This window comes from Plectrocnemia conspersa, unplaced genomic scaffold, assembly GCF_051122295.1.
Source record: "Plectrocnemia conspersa isolate PC_06_02 unplaced genomic scaffold, ASM5112229v1 ptg000004l, whole genome shotgun sequence".
NCBI classification, from domain to species: domain Eukaryota; kingdom Metazoa; phylum Arthropoda; class Insecta; order Trichoptera; family Polycentropodidae; genus Plectrocnemia; species Plectrocnemia conspersa.
Window position 1 is genome coordinate 11736474 of NW_028277168.1, and position 15682 is coordinate 11752155.

The window sequence follows — 15682 nt, forward strand, 5'->3', positions numbered from 1 at the left end:
TAAAAATCACGAAAAACCTATGACATCATTTATGGAAGTCGCCTAATGAGAATTAACAAAGTGAAAATAAGTATATTGCCTAAATTAAAAATAATATCGAAAGAATATGTTTTCCGCTGTTAATTAAGTTCAACTTCTTCCTATTCTGATTTTAACGTTTTTCTTTTATTCCTATATGATAATTCTTAATCGTTGATATTTTAGTGACGGAAGGTGACAGGTGTATAATACAGCAAATAGACATAGATTGAGCCGCTGCAGTAGTATTTTATTGAATTATTAGTATGGTTTACATGTTATTTAAGTGGATGGTGCGCGAGGCACGCACCGGCATGCGAGCCCGCCAGAGTCGCCATAAGAAGAGGTCCGTCACGCCAGTGTTACCAGATTTGCTTACTATACATTACAAGCTTTGGCCATAATAAAGCTAAATAGGCCCCCTACAATATTAAGAAAAATATTCTTCGTTGTAATTTTTAGTAAAAATATTTATATATATATATATATATTTATATGTAATTAAATTGTTTAACATTCAAAATTCATTTAAATATATTGTCTTTTAGTATAATTTGTAATAATTTATTATTTTAAAACCATGGCCGATATTTGAGGTGCTATGTTTAAGCGGTATCGATTTCCTAACCTCGGCTGTCAAAACAAACTGATACAAATGTACTTCATGTTACTGCGTAAATATTGAGTTATTTTGATGTTTATTTTTAATATTCACTTAACAAATTACAATTAATTCATACTTAACATTGATTTTTATGAATATTATGTAAGAAAATTATATATCAATATATTATTTCCTGCAAAGTATCAAGTAAACATTAACAACAATGGCTGAGAGTTCAGCGATTAAAACTGCAATCAATCCCATTATATCTAAATGCAAGACAAGTTCCATTCTGACGAGGGACGATTTTGACGCTGGACCTGTTAGCGCAAATAAAATTGATGGAAATTTATGGCTCGGTTTGTAAACATTCGTTATTTATATTTTATATTTATTTACATGTTGCATTTTTAGGAAATCTCAGTGCTGCATGCGATATGGCATTTTTAATCGAGCATAATATATTGCACATTTTAACCGTTGATTCGGTTCCGTTGCCGAGAGTGATGACTGAATGTCGCGACTTAACAACAAAATATATTCAAGGTTGTGTTTATTGATTTAATATAATGATGAGATGTCATGTATTAATAAGAAATATTTTAATAATAGTTGCGGATATACCAAAAGAAGATATTATTAGTCATTTTACAGAGGCAAATGAATTCATTGAGAAGGGATTAGAATTTGGTCCTGTTTTAGTTCATTGGTATGTATTATTAAATTGATATATTTTGATTGTTGTATTATGAATTTTAATTATTTCAGTTACTTTGGAATGTCTCGCTCAGCAGCTTTTGTCATAGCCTATGTTATGTATAAGCATAAATTGACGTTCGAAGAAGCTTTTTATATAGTTAAAGCGAGAAGAAAAATAACCCATCCAAATAGTGGTTTTATCGCTCAGTTGAAATTGTACAGTCAGATGAAATGTGTTTTAGATCAGAACTATCCTAAATATAAACAATTCAGGCTACGAATGGCAGCTGAATATGTTAGAAAAGGTTATTATGATTGTTATATCGTCTTATCGCTTTCTTTAGTGTGTTTTATTAATGTTTATTTAATATTTTAGTTAAGATATTGCCTCAAAATTGTTCCAATCTTGTTAAACCCGATCCAGGTTTAAACAGGGAGAGGCCCGATCCGATGGTTTATAGATGTAAAAAGTGTAGACGCATAGTTGCCTGCCAAAGTAATATCATTCCGCATATTCCTCATGACGTTAAAGTGAAGATGAACGAAGCCGTTATAAAGAAGAGGGAGAGTCGGTCGAATTCAAAACAGGAGGGACGCGAAAAATGGGATCTATCTTGCATTCAAAATGGTCAGAATTTAATCGAAAAGCTCAAGAGCATAGCTTGCTCTAATGGTGAAGTAAGTAAAAAAGACGATACTCTAGAAAATAAAGACTCGTCAAGTTCTGAAGACACGGATTTATCTAATGAAATAGTTATTAGTAAAGAAGCGGAAGTAGTAGATAATTCTGCCGAGATCCAAGAAGATCCTCAAGTGTGTCTTCAAACATATTTTGTAGAACCGTTAGCGTGGATGCAAGACATACACAAAAACGTTCAAGGGAAGCTGCTCTGTCCGAAGTGTTCCAATAAGCTGGGGAGCTTCAGTTGGATCATGGGTAATAAAAACATTTTTATATTCGAAGTTATGATTAATTTTACATTATAATTATTATTTTTAGGTTGTCAGTGTCCATGCGGTAGTAAAGTAGCTCCGGCTTTTTATCTGGTGCCATCAAAAGTCGACAAATCCAATGTGGTACAGAACGTACAAGTCACCGTTTAATTAGGAAAAAATTATGTGATATTTATACATAAATAAATATTTACATAGATAATATACACTTCCATTTTTGCATGCATGTAAATAAATGCATAAAATTCCATACATATTTCGCTTTTAAATCATTATATTTTTTGATTTTATGTATATCAGAATATATTGTTAAAAAAACTTAATAAAATAGATTAAAATGTTTAATAATTGAATTTGTTGAAATATATTAATGAAGCTTTACATTGTTCGTTTTTATTGTAAGCGTTTTAATAAAGTGTTATGAATTTTAATTGTTTTTTTAATACCAAATTATGAATATAAGTTTTAAAATATGCCAGACCATGTTTAGAATTTTGAGTGTTGTATGAAAAAATCAAGTATTTCGTTAGGCGTTTAACGCGCCAATGAACAAGATTCTTGAACAAGTCACTTATGAAGTCATCGGCAAAGTACTCTTGAATTATGCTGACTTGTTTTTATATATAAATTATTTATACTTTGGATATTGCGCCTTAATAATAATGTGACTAATTTGTATTTCAATAAACTATGTATTCTGAACAGTTCAAATTGAAAAATATAGTTTGCAGAGTAGCTGATATGTTGCAGTACAAATCAGGCATGTAACACAAAGTCAAGTAATAGCTTAAAATATCTGCCGTATTTGCAAGATGCAGCGAAGTCAAACAGTGCACCATATCGTTCATGATATTAAACAATGTCTGCGCGTATTTAGTATGCGTGTATTGCTATGTGAATATTTTATTTATTTTTATTAGAAATATGACCATCATCAACAATAAACATATTCAAATGCATTATCATTTACTCCATGGGCACGAAATGTTTTGTAAAACAAAAAATGTAATACAAAAATTATCTATAAGAGATGCATCCCACATTAATTGTTACAGCTCTTTGTAGTTGTCGCCGAAAACATATTTGCGTCCAGCAATCTCGTTGAGAAGCAGGATGGCTCGTGTTAAGAGAGCGCAACAGTTAAGAATAAGGGATGCAACAGTAACTACAACACGCAGCTGAAAATCGCCGCGCAACAACGAATAAAAATGCTACATTTAATACACGCTACATTAATAGAAATAAACCACTTTAATATAAAATTAAGTTGTAAACTTATTTGAGATTACTTGCGGTCAAGTATCAGGGTCATAATATTTTGTATCGATTTGCAACAGAATCTGTATCTAAATCTTTGATTGCGTCATGATTTTTCAGTCATTAGTTCTTCAGATATTTCACTTCTATTTTGTTTTTTAGTTTGTTTGTTTTAAAATATTTATTTTAAAAATAATTTAGTGTTCTACAAGTTATTAATTACATGTTTCTGGCTTTTAGCCATTATCATGTTTACAAGCAGCCGAAATTACAATAGTGCAAATAAAAGATAGAGATAATTCTTCAACTGAATTTTGAGCTTGCGAATTCGTTAGATACTGATTTTCTAATTGGATCTCAATGTGTCTGTTACCATTATCACGGATTTAATACGGTCAGCAGCAACTGTTACATTCTCTTAATCTAAAAAAAATATTATATTAATTAATTATTATGAAAAATTATTATGAATTGTTGTAAAAGTTTCCTATTCTGAGCACTAGATTTATGTTCGTATTTTGAATCAGACTAGGTGATCGAAATTTAATTTTTATTCTGAAAGAAAAATCAATAATTTATAACAATAGTTCAAAAAAATATTAACGTAATAATTTTGTTTCCACTGCATTTTAGACATTTCAGAGAATATTTTATTTGACATATATTGCACTTGCATGAAACGTTTGTGTAATTTTTAATTTAAAGTGCACCACCTGCTGCATGTCTTATTGGAGCTTAACCACTTTCCAATCATTTCTTCTTAAAGCAGTCTAAATATGTAAATATAGGGGAAGGAAATCTGAGAAATGCGGTGAATGTTAAAGAGTTGGCTGATGTGAAATTGCTGAACATCTCATGAAGTAAGGCTATTTCATTCACTGTTACTCGGCGATCTTAAACTGCTGGTATAGTAATTTATATAGTTCATTTGTACATTTTCTGAAGTGACAAATATGCTTCACTATACTGAATTTTCATTCGTCAATGAATTTCAATTGGTTTCACCTTTTTCGTGAGTGATCATTACTAGAGCACGAATAATATAAAAATACAATGTTCAGATAAAGATGGAGGCTGTACAAAAAATAGTTATTTTATATGCATATTTTTATAATTAACGGTATATAGAAAATATCGAAGTTTTTGTATAAGACTCCACGAAAAATATATTCATTCCATTTCGTAACAAATTCTCTGCAATTAATAAATGTATGCAAATTTACACCTAAAAACCACAATTACAAAATTCGTGATATAAATCATTCACATAATACATGAATGAAAAAATGCATCGGGGTGAAGTGCTGAAAGCGTTTCAGGATTTCGTCACCGCGGCCCCCAGATTGACTTTCGCTGAGCGCGCGCATTTCCATTTATTGTGTTGTCGTCGCCTGAGGACTTTCGCAGCCCCTCTCTTCTCGTGGCGCAATGTTGCATAATCATTTTAGGTAACCGAACAAATTCGAATATGTCCGTCGATACCTCAGTTTGGAATCGGAAGCGCGCGCGGTAACAAGCAACGCAGTGTTTGCTCTCGAAATCGAACCCGGCACCTTCTAACGTACGTGCGCATTTTCACGGCCCCTTTTTATACATGCAAATGTTAAAAATAAAAATAAATATTTAACAAAAGGGGAGAAGGACACATTTTTTACGTTTAGACCAAAATATGTCAATTAAAAAAATAGATAACACATCAATAGGTTTAAATTTAAACGAAAACAATATTCATATACATACACATAAATTAAAATAATTAAATGATTATTTGGTGCATCTGTATTTATAAGATAGTTGCAGTCAAAGAAGGACGTGCATTTTAAACGTTAGGACCAAATATGACAATTAAAATTTATTTTTAATTTACATGTCTTTTTTAAAATTTAGACCAAAACATAATATGACAAGATTTTTTAATCACCTTTAGTGATGTTCTGTTCTAGAAACTGTTCTAGAAAGACTTCGAATTTTCCAGCGGTACATTAATGCTTATTATATTGCAATACTTTTGCTTTTACCGGAGAGATGTATTACAAATACTTTTCATTGTATTTCATCATCCATCAAACAAACATAAAAAATAATTTATATTTTCCCTCCCTCTTTAGCCGTAAGGTTTTCATCATTGCTAAGCAATTTTATCTTGTTATTTAAAAAAATATCTCACTGTGTGGCCTAATAATTATACATATAGATTAACTTATTTTTTGCTTATTGAATAGATCTCGTTGTACGGCTTAATTGTTTAGATATACCCCCCCTCCGATCATGGAAAATACGAATCGAAAAATAATTAAATAATAAAATAAAATAAATATAATCTATGTTGCTTAATTTTGGCATAGGATAAAATTGATGAATTTAAACTCAAATAATTTTGAGATGGATTATTCGATTACTGTATGAACCTCGGGTATCGTATATCAGTGATATAGGTACCCGAGTACCTGAGCTCGAAACTCATATAGACGTTAGTGTTTTTTAATTTCTATCGTGTCTAGAAGATCGGAATCTGTTAATATTATATAATGTTATTGATCGATCATCATAGATTAGGTTTTCTTAGATTTTCATAGTCTCCCGGATAAATATTTAATCACTTCCCGGTCACAGTATTTTTTTAAATGACTCAAAACTTATTGCACGGATTCACCCTTTCTTATGCAGTAGTATAAAAATATGCATGCGTTATAAAACATTTAAAAATGTTAGTACAAATTTAATTTTTAGCAGAAAAAGGCTAATTTCCGAATTAACTCGGCATGACCGGGAAGGGTTAAAAGAAAATGGAAGATCCATAGTGATATTTTCTTATTATAAGCTGTGATAAAAGTTAATAATTAATAAATATATGTCACTGATTTTAATTAGATGTGTCACTACTTACTTAGTAGTTGTTGATTGTGTTTGCCCAGTTGTAACGCATAGCAACGGTAAATTGTTATGTTTCAACGGTAGATAAATAATAAAAAATACATTTAGGAGATATTCAATTTTCATATCAAATTTACATTATAAAGTAATTTGAACTTAAAAAATAGAGGTAGTGCTAAAATGTAGCTTGCTATAATACACTATTTTATTTACTTAATATATATTATATTACCATTCTTCGTTGTTATAGACAAGTAACTAATGTAACAATAAACAAATTGTTTGCTCCATATCTTATTCATTTTGTTTTTGTAAAAAAATAATAAAATAATACATATTAACATTCCGAAGTGATCATATAAGTATGATTATAATAACAAGATTCCACATATATTGACCGTATTCGTCATTGCCGGTCGAATTAACGAATCATTGCTTAATAGAAAGGTGAACGACATACGAAAGTGGCTTTCTCGACTCAATACGCACAGTTGTCCGAAAATCCGTAATTGTATATGAATATATGACTTAAGTAACCGTGAAAGTGTTTTTCCCTTCATTATTCTTCTTCTCTTTCACACGCGCTGGTCTTTTTTTGTTCTTCTTACCACACGCATAACCATAACCTTAATTTCAGATACCATAATATAAAATGTCTACACTCTGACGTTGAGGATTTATAAACGCAAGTTCCGCTACGTTACACACACTTCTTTGTGATATTGACTCTACAGTCGCTTAGAAATGAAGCTACGGAAAATACTGTGCGGTCTGCTCGTGATCGTCGCACTAACGAGGTGCGAAACGAAAAATACAACAAAGTCCAACTTGAAAGACGAAGATGCTGATTTCGGATTATCGATCTTGGATGATGGCCCGGACGTTAAACAGAAAGAAGTGAACACAGATCGGAAACTAGCCGATTCGATAGCGAGAGCCTTTAACGACTTCACCAATCGAAACAATGTAAATCTGAGATCGTTCTTCGGCGGAGGTGGTATATTCTCGAGTCCGACTCCTAAAGTCAAAAAGATCAAGCAAGCCAATTCGGAAGGAGTGGACTTTCTGACGAAAGAAGATCTGAGCGCCGATCTAAGCATCAAATCCAAAGACGATGACTTTGACACTCTACACGATGACTTCTTCAATCTTGACAAGAAAGAAAAAGATGAAGAGATCCACCAGAAGACTGTAGAGACCAACATTAACAAGATACCCAACAAGAGAGTCACCAAATCTTTGGATAATAAAACGAACTCGACGCGTTCTGAAGAAGTGTTCTTTGACGATGATGATATATCTTTAATTAACAACGTAACCGGCATCGAAAGTCTTTTAGAAGTGTACAGTGCCAAAAAAATGATTGAAAATTGGAACGACATGAAGATTCGCCTATCTTCTGGATGCAGACAACACATGGGCGATTATCTCAGGGGATTGGCTTCTGGACAGTTCTGGGCGCTTAAAAGTAAGTACATATGCAAATATTATGAAATCGTACGATGAGAAGTAAGTCTTCCGCAAAATTTAAAGACTAGTGTTTGACTTTGGTATGGCCATGGTGGTTCGCATAATTAGCAGACGATTATTTTTTGTGTGCCTTCTTAATGTTTGGCAAACATCGAATTGTTGAATTGGGCAAATTTCAGATGGAATGCAGATTAGCCCATGTCTGTTTTCTGTATATATTATGAATCTCTATTAAGCGAGAATCTGAATGAAAAACATTTTATGGCAATCACTTGACAAGGACAGTTTTTTTGACAGTTACAGGACAGTTGCCTTTCAATTACAGTTCGGTGTGTAAACTCTCGAATTTGGCAATAGTGTTGTTTATGTATAAAGGGTACAAAAGTAAATAATTTATATCCATGACTCAACCAAACACCTCGTTTAAGAAATATCAATAAATTTAAGCAACAAATATGCATTAGCAATCAAAAGTCGAGTAAACAGCGAGTGAAATTTTACATTTGCTTTTTATCGAAATGTTTGTAAAAGTTCTGGACAGACAGACAAAGATGCATAACATTTTTTTTATCCACGTCGTCCGTTTCTCTTTGATAAAGCTTACAAATTATTTTCATTTCACGAGCAATTGAACCAAAAAAAAAATTTTGGATTAATTTTCCTCTGCGATAATAAACCTGAAATTTATAAAAAAATCTTTTTCTTTGAATAAAATAACACAGTTTATATAAAAAAAAACAGCAAGTTTTTGCGCAGTACATTTCATGAAACCCTAGAATTTTATTTCAGTAAAATAGTTTATGAGCAGGAATGTCATGGGGAGGGGGGAAGGTGGGGGAATTTTCTCTCCCTTGAATTTGGGGAGAAAAATGCATGTCATTTATTAATGTAATACTATAAATCTTAATGAAATTTAAATATTAAAAAAACGACCACTGACTAGTAATCTATTGCCCCCCACCCCTAAAAAATGCTGAAATGACGTTCCTGTTTATGAGTAAAGTATCTTAAATGTTCTTATTGTTTGGGATAAGTAGTCAAGTGGTATAAAACATTTGTTCAACAGGAATGACTGCTAAAGTAGGCTTGTATTTATTGGGTTAGTATTTTTTTTTATTTGGTTCACTTTTTTTCTACGAAATATGAACGTATCTTAGGAATCTTAGTAGTAAAATATTTTTTAATAATTAATCGACCATCTTATAATAATACCGTAAAATGTACGAAACACGATGCCTGACATTGATTCATATCTGATTTCTTATAACGTCTATAGTTCTCTTATAGGATATAAATATAAATAATTTAGTTAAGTAATGAGCTGTGAGTTTTAGTAAACAAAAGCAAGATTTTGTAAATAAAAAAAGTATGCATAGTAAAAGTATATAAACATATGCAAACGAAACTTAACCGATGGGCTAGAAAGTACATGCCCGTCATTTTAAATTTTATTTCCCCTCCTAAAGCTTAACGACGGGTTCTATAGTATCTACCCGCAAAAAGTATAGCTTATTATTGCCATCTATTAAATAAATGTTTGTACTATATAGAACATTTTTTACGACATAAAAATTGCTCTCTAGTTTATTTGTGTAAATCCTAAACTTGAAATTGTATTTTCATCATTCGTGTCAACGGTGATTTTGTAAGTTTAACATTGACAATAAATGCTTTGACTCATTTTATGAAAGGTGGTTAAGAAAAACGTTATTAGTTTTAACAGGAATCATGTCGACACTTTCATTTTCTTTTATAAACATATTTATAACGTGACCGTCATATTGGTTTTCTATCTACTTTTCATTTATGATTGGCTTTTTATTGACTTTACTTGCAAAAGCGAGTGTAAAATGTAAATTTAGTAGATTGTTATTTGGTTAGGAAAATTTTGATTTACTATTATAAATTGGATCTTACTTAAAAGCAAAAAAACGGTTATATGAAAACATATACGTATGTTCCACTACACACGTTTTTATAAAGCTATAAAATTAAATTGCTTAATGTATCAATTATTTTTTTATTTCAATTTATCTCTGTGTGTTGATAAAGTATTATATGCTTTTAAGTTATATTCCACTTATTTTCCCTTTTATTTAATGATATGCTATTTTTCAATCTGATCTTGAAATAGCTTCAATTGCAAATTAAACAAACATAAAAATTCAGCAATCCTAGTAGCGATTAAGGTTAATACTAAAGCTTTTTATTCATGTCTTTCCAAGGTCTGTCTGAAACTTATAACAGTTGTCAGTAGCTCACGTCCATTTGCAATAAAAAATACAATAGATTTCGCATTATTCTTTGCATAATCACATGAGTAAAATTGCAAAATATGGAACAAATGTCAATTGCATGTTTGACAAATGGATTTAAATCGTACATATAAAATAATATTTATGTATTTGTATCTGTACTATTTACATTTTTCCCAATATATTTTTATCTGTTTGAAGAATTTCGAAATGGTTTACCCATTAACTCCATCCATTCTGTAACCCTTTCGACACATACTTTCGTACTATTTTTTAACGACAATCTTCAAGATAATTTATTTCGTGTAACGAAAATTTTTCGGTCGTTAACTAACATTATTTATTTGAGACATGTCACTTTTCAACGAAAGTTGTGTAATTACCTATCACGATTTTAATACACATACCTTTATGCAATGCAAACCTATGTGAAATATTTTCAATCATAAATATCGTACTTACTACACCTTACATCAGTATTAAATATATTTTGTTTCAAAAGCCTTTAGCAGGTAATAATAAATTTTATATTCAATACATATTTTTAAAATATAATAGTTTTGAAAGCTCTGTTAAAGATTCACTGTATTTGTACTGTAGTTATATTTTTTTGTTAAACTGCTGATTCTGTATCAATTATTGCTACGTGTTGTTTCCGTAGCCTTTTCTGCGTTTCATAAAATCCAGTTGTCTTCTGAATTTAGAGTTGATGTGAAGTGAAAAGCGGCTGCTTCCTCGGTCTTCTAAGTCTCGTTCGACGCTCTGTGTAGTTCTGCTCGGTGCAGGTTCGGAATTATCTGGAGAAAGTTCTAGACGTAAGATCCTGGTGGAAGTTATATGTACGCGCTTTTCGAAATAAAAGAAGTGCTTGTGTTCTACAACTCCTCAACACTTTGAGGGTGGAAACAGATTTTTATTGCCTGTTACCATTTTCCTTCCTTTTTTTGCGTAACTGTTCCAATTTGTACTGCTCAAGATCCAATGCTTTTATTTTATTTTATTTTTTATTATAAATCTGATGGGTTATTGACATTAAAAACTTCTATATTGAATAGACACTACGCCTAGAATGAAATGAATTGTATTGCAATGCTCCTAGCAAGGAATACAGATACGACCCGAATTTTTCTTTGAATTCTCTTCAACTACAAAAAGTACTTCGCATCAATCGGATTCCAGATAATGGAGTCATATTCTAGAACGCTACAAACTAGCGTATCGTACAGAACACAAATAGTCAATAAAGTGACACGCTCCGCATAACAAAGTCGAGCATATTCGACACCTTATTTCAAATTTTGGCGATGTGCATATAAAATCGCTCTTAAAGCGTTGACAGTCTATATTTCTATGCACAAACTGTAAGAGAATTCCACTGGGCAAAGAGATCTGAAAAAGACGACAACGTGCCAATTGGCAATGTTGAAAGGTAGTCGATTGTCGATCGACCAGCTCCACGTCAATACCAGATCTTTTTATAAAGAAAGTGAATCTGAATTTGTGCGAATACACTGAAACACTATCAGGTCAGCATATAATAAATATTCTGAGTTAGTAATATGTCGTTAATAAGGAGCAAAAATAGCAGAGGATCGGCCTTTGTTATAATACGTCTAAATCTCCGATCGTCACGTACGTTACCGTAACGAATACACTATGGTTCAGGAAGGGAAAAATATTGATACCAATTAGATTTATTATGCATTTAACAAGTACATATAGTAAGTACATAATGATCTTGGTAAATAAAAAAACTTAATAATACACATTTATATTATATATTTTTATTTATCACTACTGATTGAACTGTATACGATTTTATTTTTCATTATTTGAAATTCATTTTTAACACTTTTACGCTCATTAAATATATGTAAAACCCAGCATTATTTTTCTATATATCCAATCAACGTAGTAGTCTACCTAAACTCCTCTTATCTTTAATAAAGTTAACAGCTTTGCAGGCGTAGATGCATGGGAGATGTCCGGCTCACATAATGTAATATATTTTGCTATTATATCGAGACTCCAGAAACAGCTCATATAATTTGCTGTTATATCACCGCTAGTGATTTTTTTTGTGTATTGTAATAATACAATGTATTGTTTTTTAACCATCGTGTCGCAATGAGATAACCTGTTAGATCACGATAGTCTAAATTTAATTGAATTTTTTTTTCTTGAATCGGCAAGCAACAATACATATTGCGTCAAAGTCAGCGCACTTACTCTTCTCTCTTTATTCGCCATTAATTTTTATAAAAAAATATGGTCACAAATATAATTACAAAGCTTACAAATATTGCAAGCATGCGCGCATTTTAATTCTTAGATAATCGCGCTAATGGATATTTAATTGTATTTCTATAATGTCTAACCCGTTTCCTGTCTGTAGTAATGCGGGATTAAATATTGCGTAAAAAAAATTTGATCTACATATATCAATACATGTATACATAGTACATAAATGTACATATTTTTTGTGCTTGTCAAGTAAATGTATAATTTAGTAAATTTGTTTATTAATTATTTTTACTGTAAATTACTTGACTCAAAAATTTATTCCATAAATTTTTGCATAAAATCTTTATCTGACCATTTAAAGTTTTTTTAATACGTATTTTAGTTATTCTGAGAGCAACCTTCTCGTCACTCTGAATATATTCGCCAGTTATTCGTATATTCATCTGATCATATTTGAAATTTTAAAATCCTAAAAACACCAAAAACATACCGACTCTGAAAACACAGTTGTGTATTATTTATTAATTCATTGTGTATTTATCCTCAAAAATATTTATTCGTACATTTTATTTATTTATATATGTACATCATGGAGTGCTTACTGTTGTAATCAACGTTCACTCGCTCCCGCTTATGTACGAACGAACGGCAGCGAGTGAGCGTTGGTCAGAACAGTAAGCACCCCATGAATAACTCTCTGCAACGAACCTATTAAAAAATGTAATTTATAATTGTATATAAATAAATGAAATGTATAAACACTAAAAATATTTATTTAGAATAAATTTGACCCCCGATAACAAGAAAGTACTAGTTATTTTTTATTCGATATATCGTTAGAATATCTACAGCCAATTTGTGTCAATTTTTATGTTATTCCTAACATTCAATTAATAGCTGACAAAGAAAAAACACTTTGTAATTGCCGAAATTACAGAAATTGCTGTTACTTCCGAGATAATTATGCAGCTGTGGATTTTCTCAATTACTGGTCTTCAATATTTCATCTCTAATGAATTAATACTGATAATATTTAATTTTAACTCTGTTTAAAGTAATTTATTATGGTAATCTATTTTTCAGCAGATGTAATTCAAATTAACATCTTATTGATTAAGTATGAATCACTTAAAAAAATAGTATTGACACTTTTTATTGGTATTGTATTCATTAATGTTTTTAATTCTTCATACTATTTTAATATCATTAATTAAAAATGTAAATGCCTTTATTTTTAATCCCCTCTACACTGCGAGTGTATGAATTTTTATGAGTTAAATTACTGGACTTAACAATAAGTAGTAGTTTTTTAAAAGAATTATCAAACATAAGTTGCAATAGATAGCAGCAGCTAAAAAGGCGTAGTTCGTGTCGGGATCGGTATAACACATAAGAACCTGTTTTAATTACTTATATCCTAGAGATAGAAGTATAAAAGAGAAATTTTAAAACCCAAAGCTTAAGAATCTAACTAGAAGTGCAGCATTAGTAATTCATTTTAGGTGTTGATTTGAGAATAGTGTATAAAAGTGAGTTGTCAGTGTTGCCACAATAATTTAATTATATGTAATAGTGTATAAGACTTAGTTTGATCAATATTATACAAGTTCTCACGTGCATTTTAGCGCGAATGAAAGAAACACATATCGCAACCCAAAAAATTGCAAATCATCGTCATACATAGAACTCGAGATAGAAATTTCGTTCAATATTTACCTTTAATTTTTGGCGACGATTGCGAAAATATAATTACAACAGAGTGAGAGGCGGAATTCCATATATAGAGGTTTTTGCCAAATCGAACCACAATCGAATGTGACTCGTTTTATTATTTGAATACATTCGAAATAATTAACTGATTTACTGAAATAAATATCATTTACAATTAAACCTTTATATAGAACTTGTTTTAAAGCAAAAAACATTTTTTTTAATTTTATTTCGATGCAAGTTTAGCTCCTGAACATTTTTTATTAAGTACACTTTTATGAATGATATGTATATGTGTAGATCAATTTATTTTATACACAATTTTTAATAATTTTAGAAAATGTTTTTAATCCTGGATTTTGTACGCACAAGAAACGGGTCAGATATTATATATAGAAATACAATTACATATCCATTAACGCGATTATCCATGAATTAAAATTAAAATGCGCTTTGCTTTTGTAAATATTTTTTATGTTAAAGTCTGAGATCAATAAAATTTGTACCTGATTAAATCAGATATTTTTTGGTGCAGGCTAACTTTAAAAATGCGCATTATTTATTATTTAAATCTGCGATACTCCCCGTCTTCGTTTTAATTGCTTTCGGCATCGTTGATGCTATATTGTGTTTCGTTCTTATTGAGAAAACAGCTCTGTTTCTTTGCAAACGCAATAGACAAATATACATTATTTTTTACAACCTTTTTAACGGCTCTTGTACAACTAATTACAAAAAAATTACAGTGATTTTATATTAAAATAAATTTTACAAGTTTTAAAAGTTTAATTTATCATAGAGCTATCAATTTTTTATATTAAAATAAACATATTTTTTTTAATTTTTATGATAGTAACAATTTAACCGCCATACCTTTAAGTTTTTTCTATGTGAGTACAAAAAAAATCTATGTGAATACCAGGCGCGTATGGTGAGACACTTTCGCTCGCTCGGACGCACGCCCTTATCTCTCACTCTCGTCACTTAACACGCGAGCGAGCGAAAGGGAAAGTATCTCACCGTACGCGTCTGGTGAATACCAAAATTTTCTGCCGTGTACGATATATGTCTATTTTGCCTGTAGTATTCGCTCGTATTACGTTCGTCCGTAAGCATAGGGCGGTTGAATAATTATTTTTTTTATACATATTGTATTAATCTTAATATTATATATGTTCGTTAGCAAAATCCAATGTGTCAATTTTTTGCAAAATGGCGACAAGTATAAAAACTTTAACACTTGTAACTCAGTAGGTTTATATTTTAACGAAAAGATCGCTATATATGAAACATTTAAAAGCCTAAACTTCATCTAAATAAAATATAAAAAAATAGTTTTTTGCTTCAAAACAAGCGATGTATCAGTTCGATCGGACCCCCATACGAGCCATTTTGAGACTTTCAGAAGATTTAACGCTCTTAACTGCTTAGTTTTAAAGATTAAAAATTAAATTTTTAGTATCGTATAGAACTACTGATCACCCCCTATACGTTCTGTATGAAAAAAAAAATATTTTTTTTTTCAAAATGGCGGCTAATGTAAAAATTTAAAGTGTCATAACTTTGCAAAATGAAATCCTACTTAAAAATGTCGTAT

General features: G+C 30.7%; 2 protein-coding genes across 3 annotated transcripts in view; both read left to right on the forward strand.

The window, feature by feature from the left end:
- Nucleotides 1-616: 616 nt before the first annotated feature.
- On the forward strand, nucleotides 617-2706 carry MKP-4 (dual specificity protein phosphatase MPK-4). Of its 2 annotated transcripts, none has more exons than XM_088184131.1 (7): nucleotides 617-692; nucleotides 824-981; nucleotides 1037-1168; nucleotides 1235-1331; nucleotides 1391-1626; nucleotides 1698-2258; nucleotides 2322-2706. In XM_088184131.1, the coding sequence occupies exons 2-7, from the start codon at nucleotides 846-848 to the stop codon at nucleotides 2423-2425; spliced, it is 1266 nt and encodes a 421-aa protein (XP_088040257.1). In that variant the 5' UTR covers nucleotides 617-692; nucleotides 824-845; the 3' UTR covers nucleotides 2426-2706. The 2 variants fall into 2 exon arrangements, with proteins under 2 accessions (XP_088040257.1, XP_088040258.1); XM_088184132.1 differs by having other exon boundaries at nucleotides 622-675.
- Nucleotides 2707-5006: 2300 nt separating this feature from the next.
- The window catches only part of LOC148235915 (O-acyltransferase like protein-like), a 57441-nt gene continuing 46765 nt past the window's right edge, over nucleotides 5007-15682 (forward strand). The window contains exons 1-2 of the mRNA XM_088184050.1: nucleotides 5007-5093; nucleotides 7044-7874. Of these exons, the coding sequence (XP_088040176.1) occupies nucleotides 7151-7874 (724 nt within the window). The 5' untranslated portion in view covers nucleotides 5007-5093; nucleotides 7044-7150. The remainder of the gene's footprint in view (nucleotides 5094-7043; nucleotides 7875-15682) is intronic.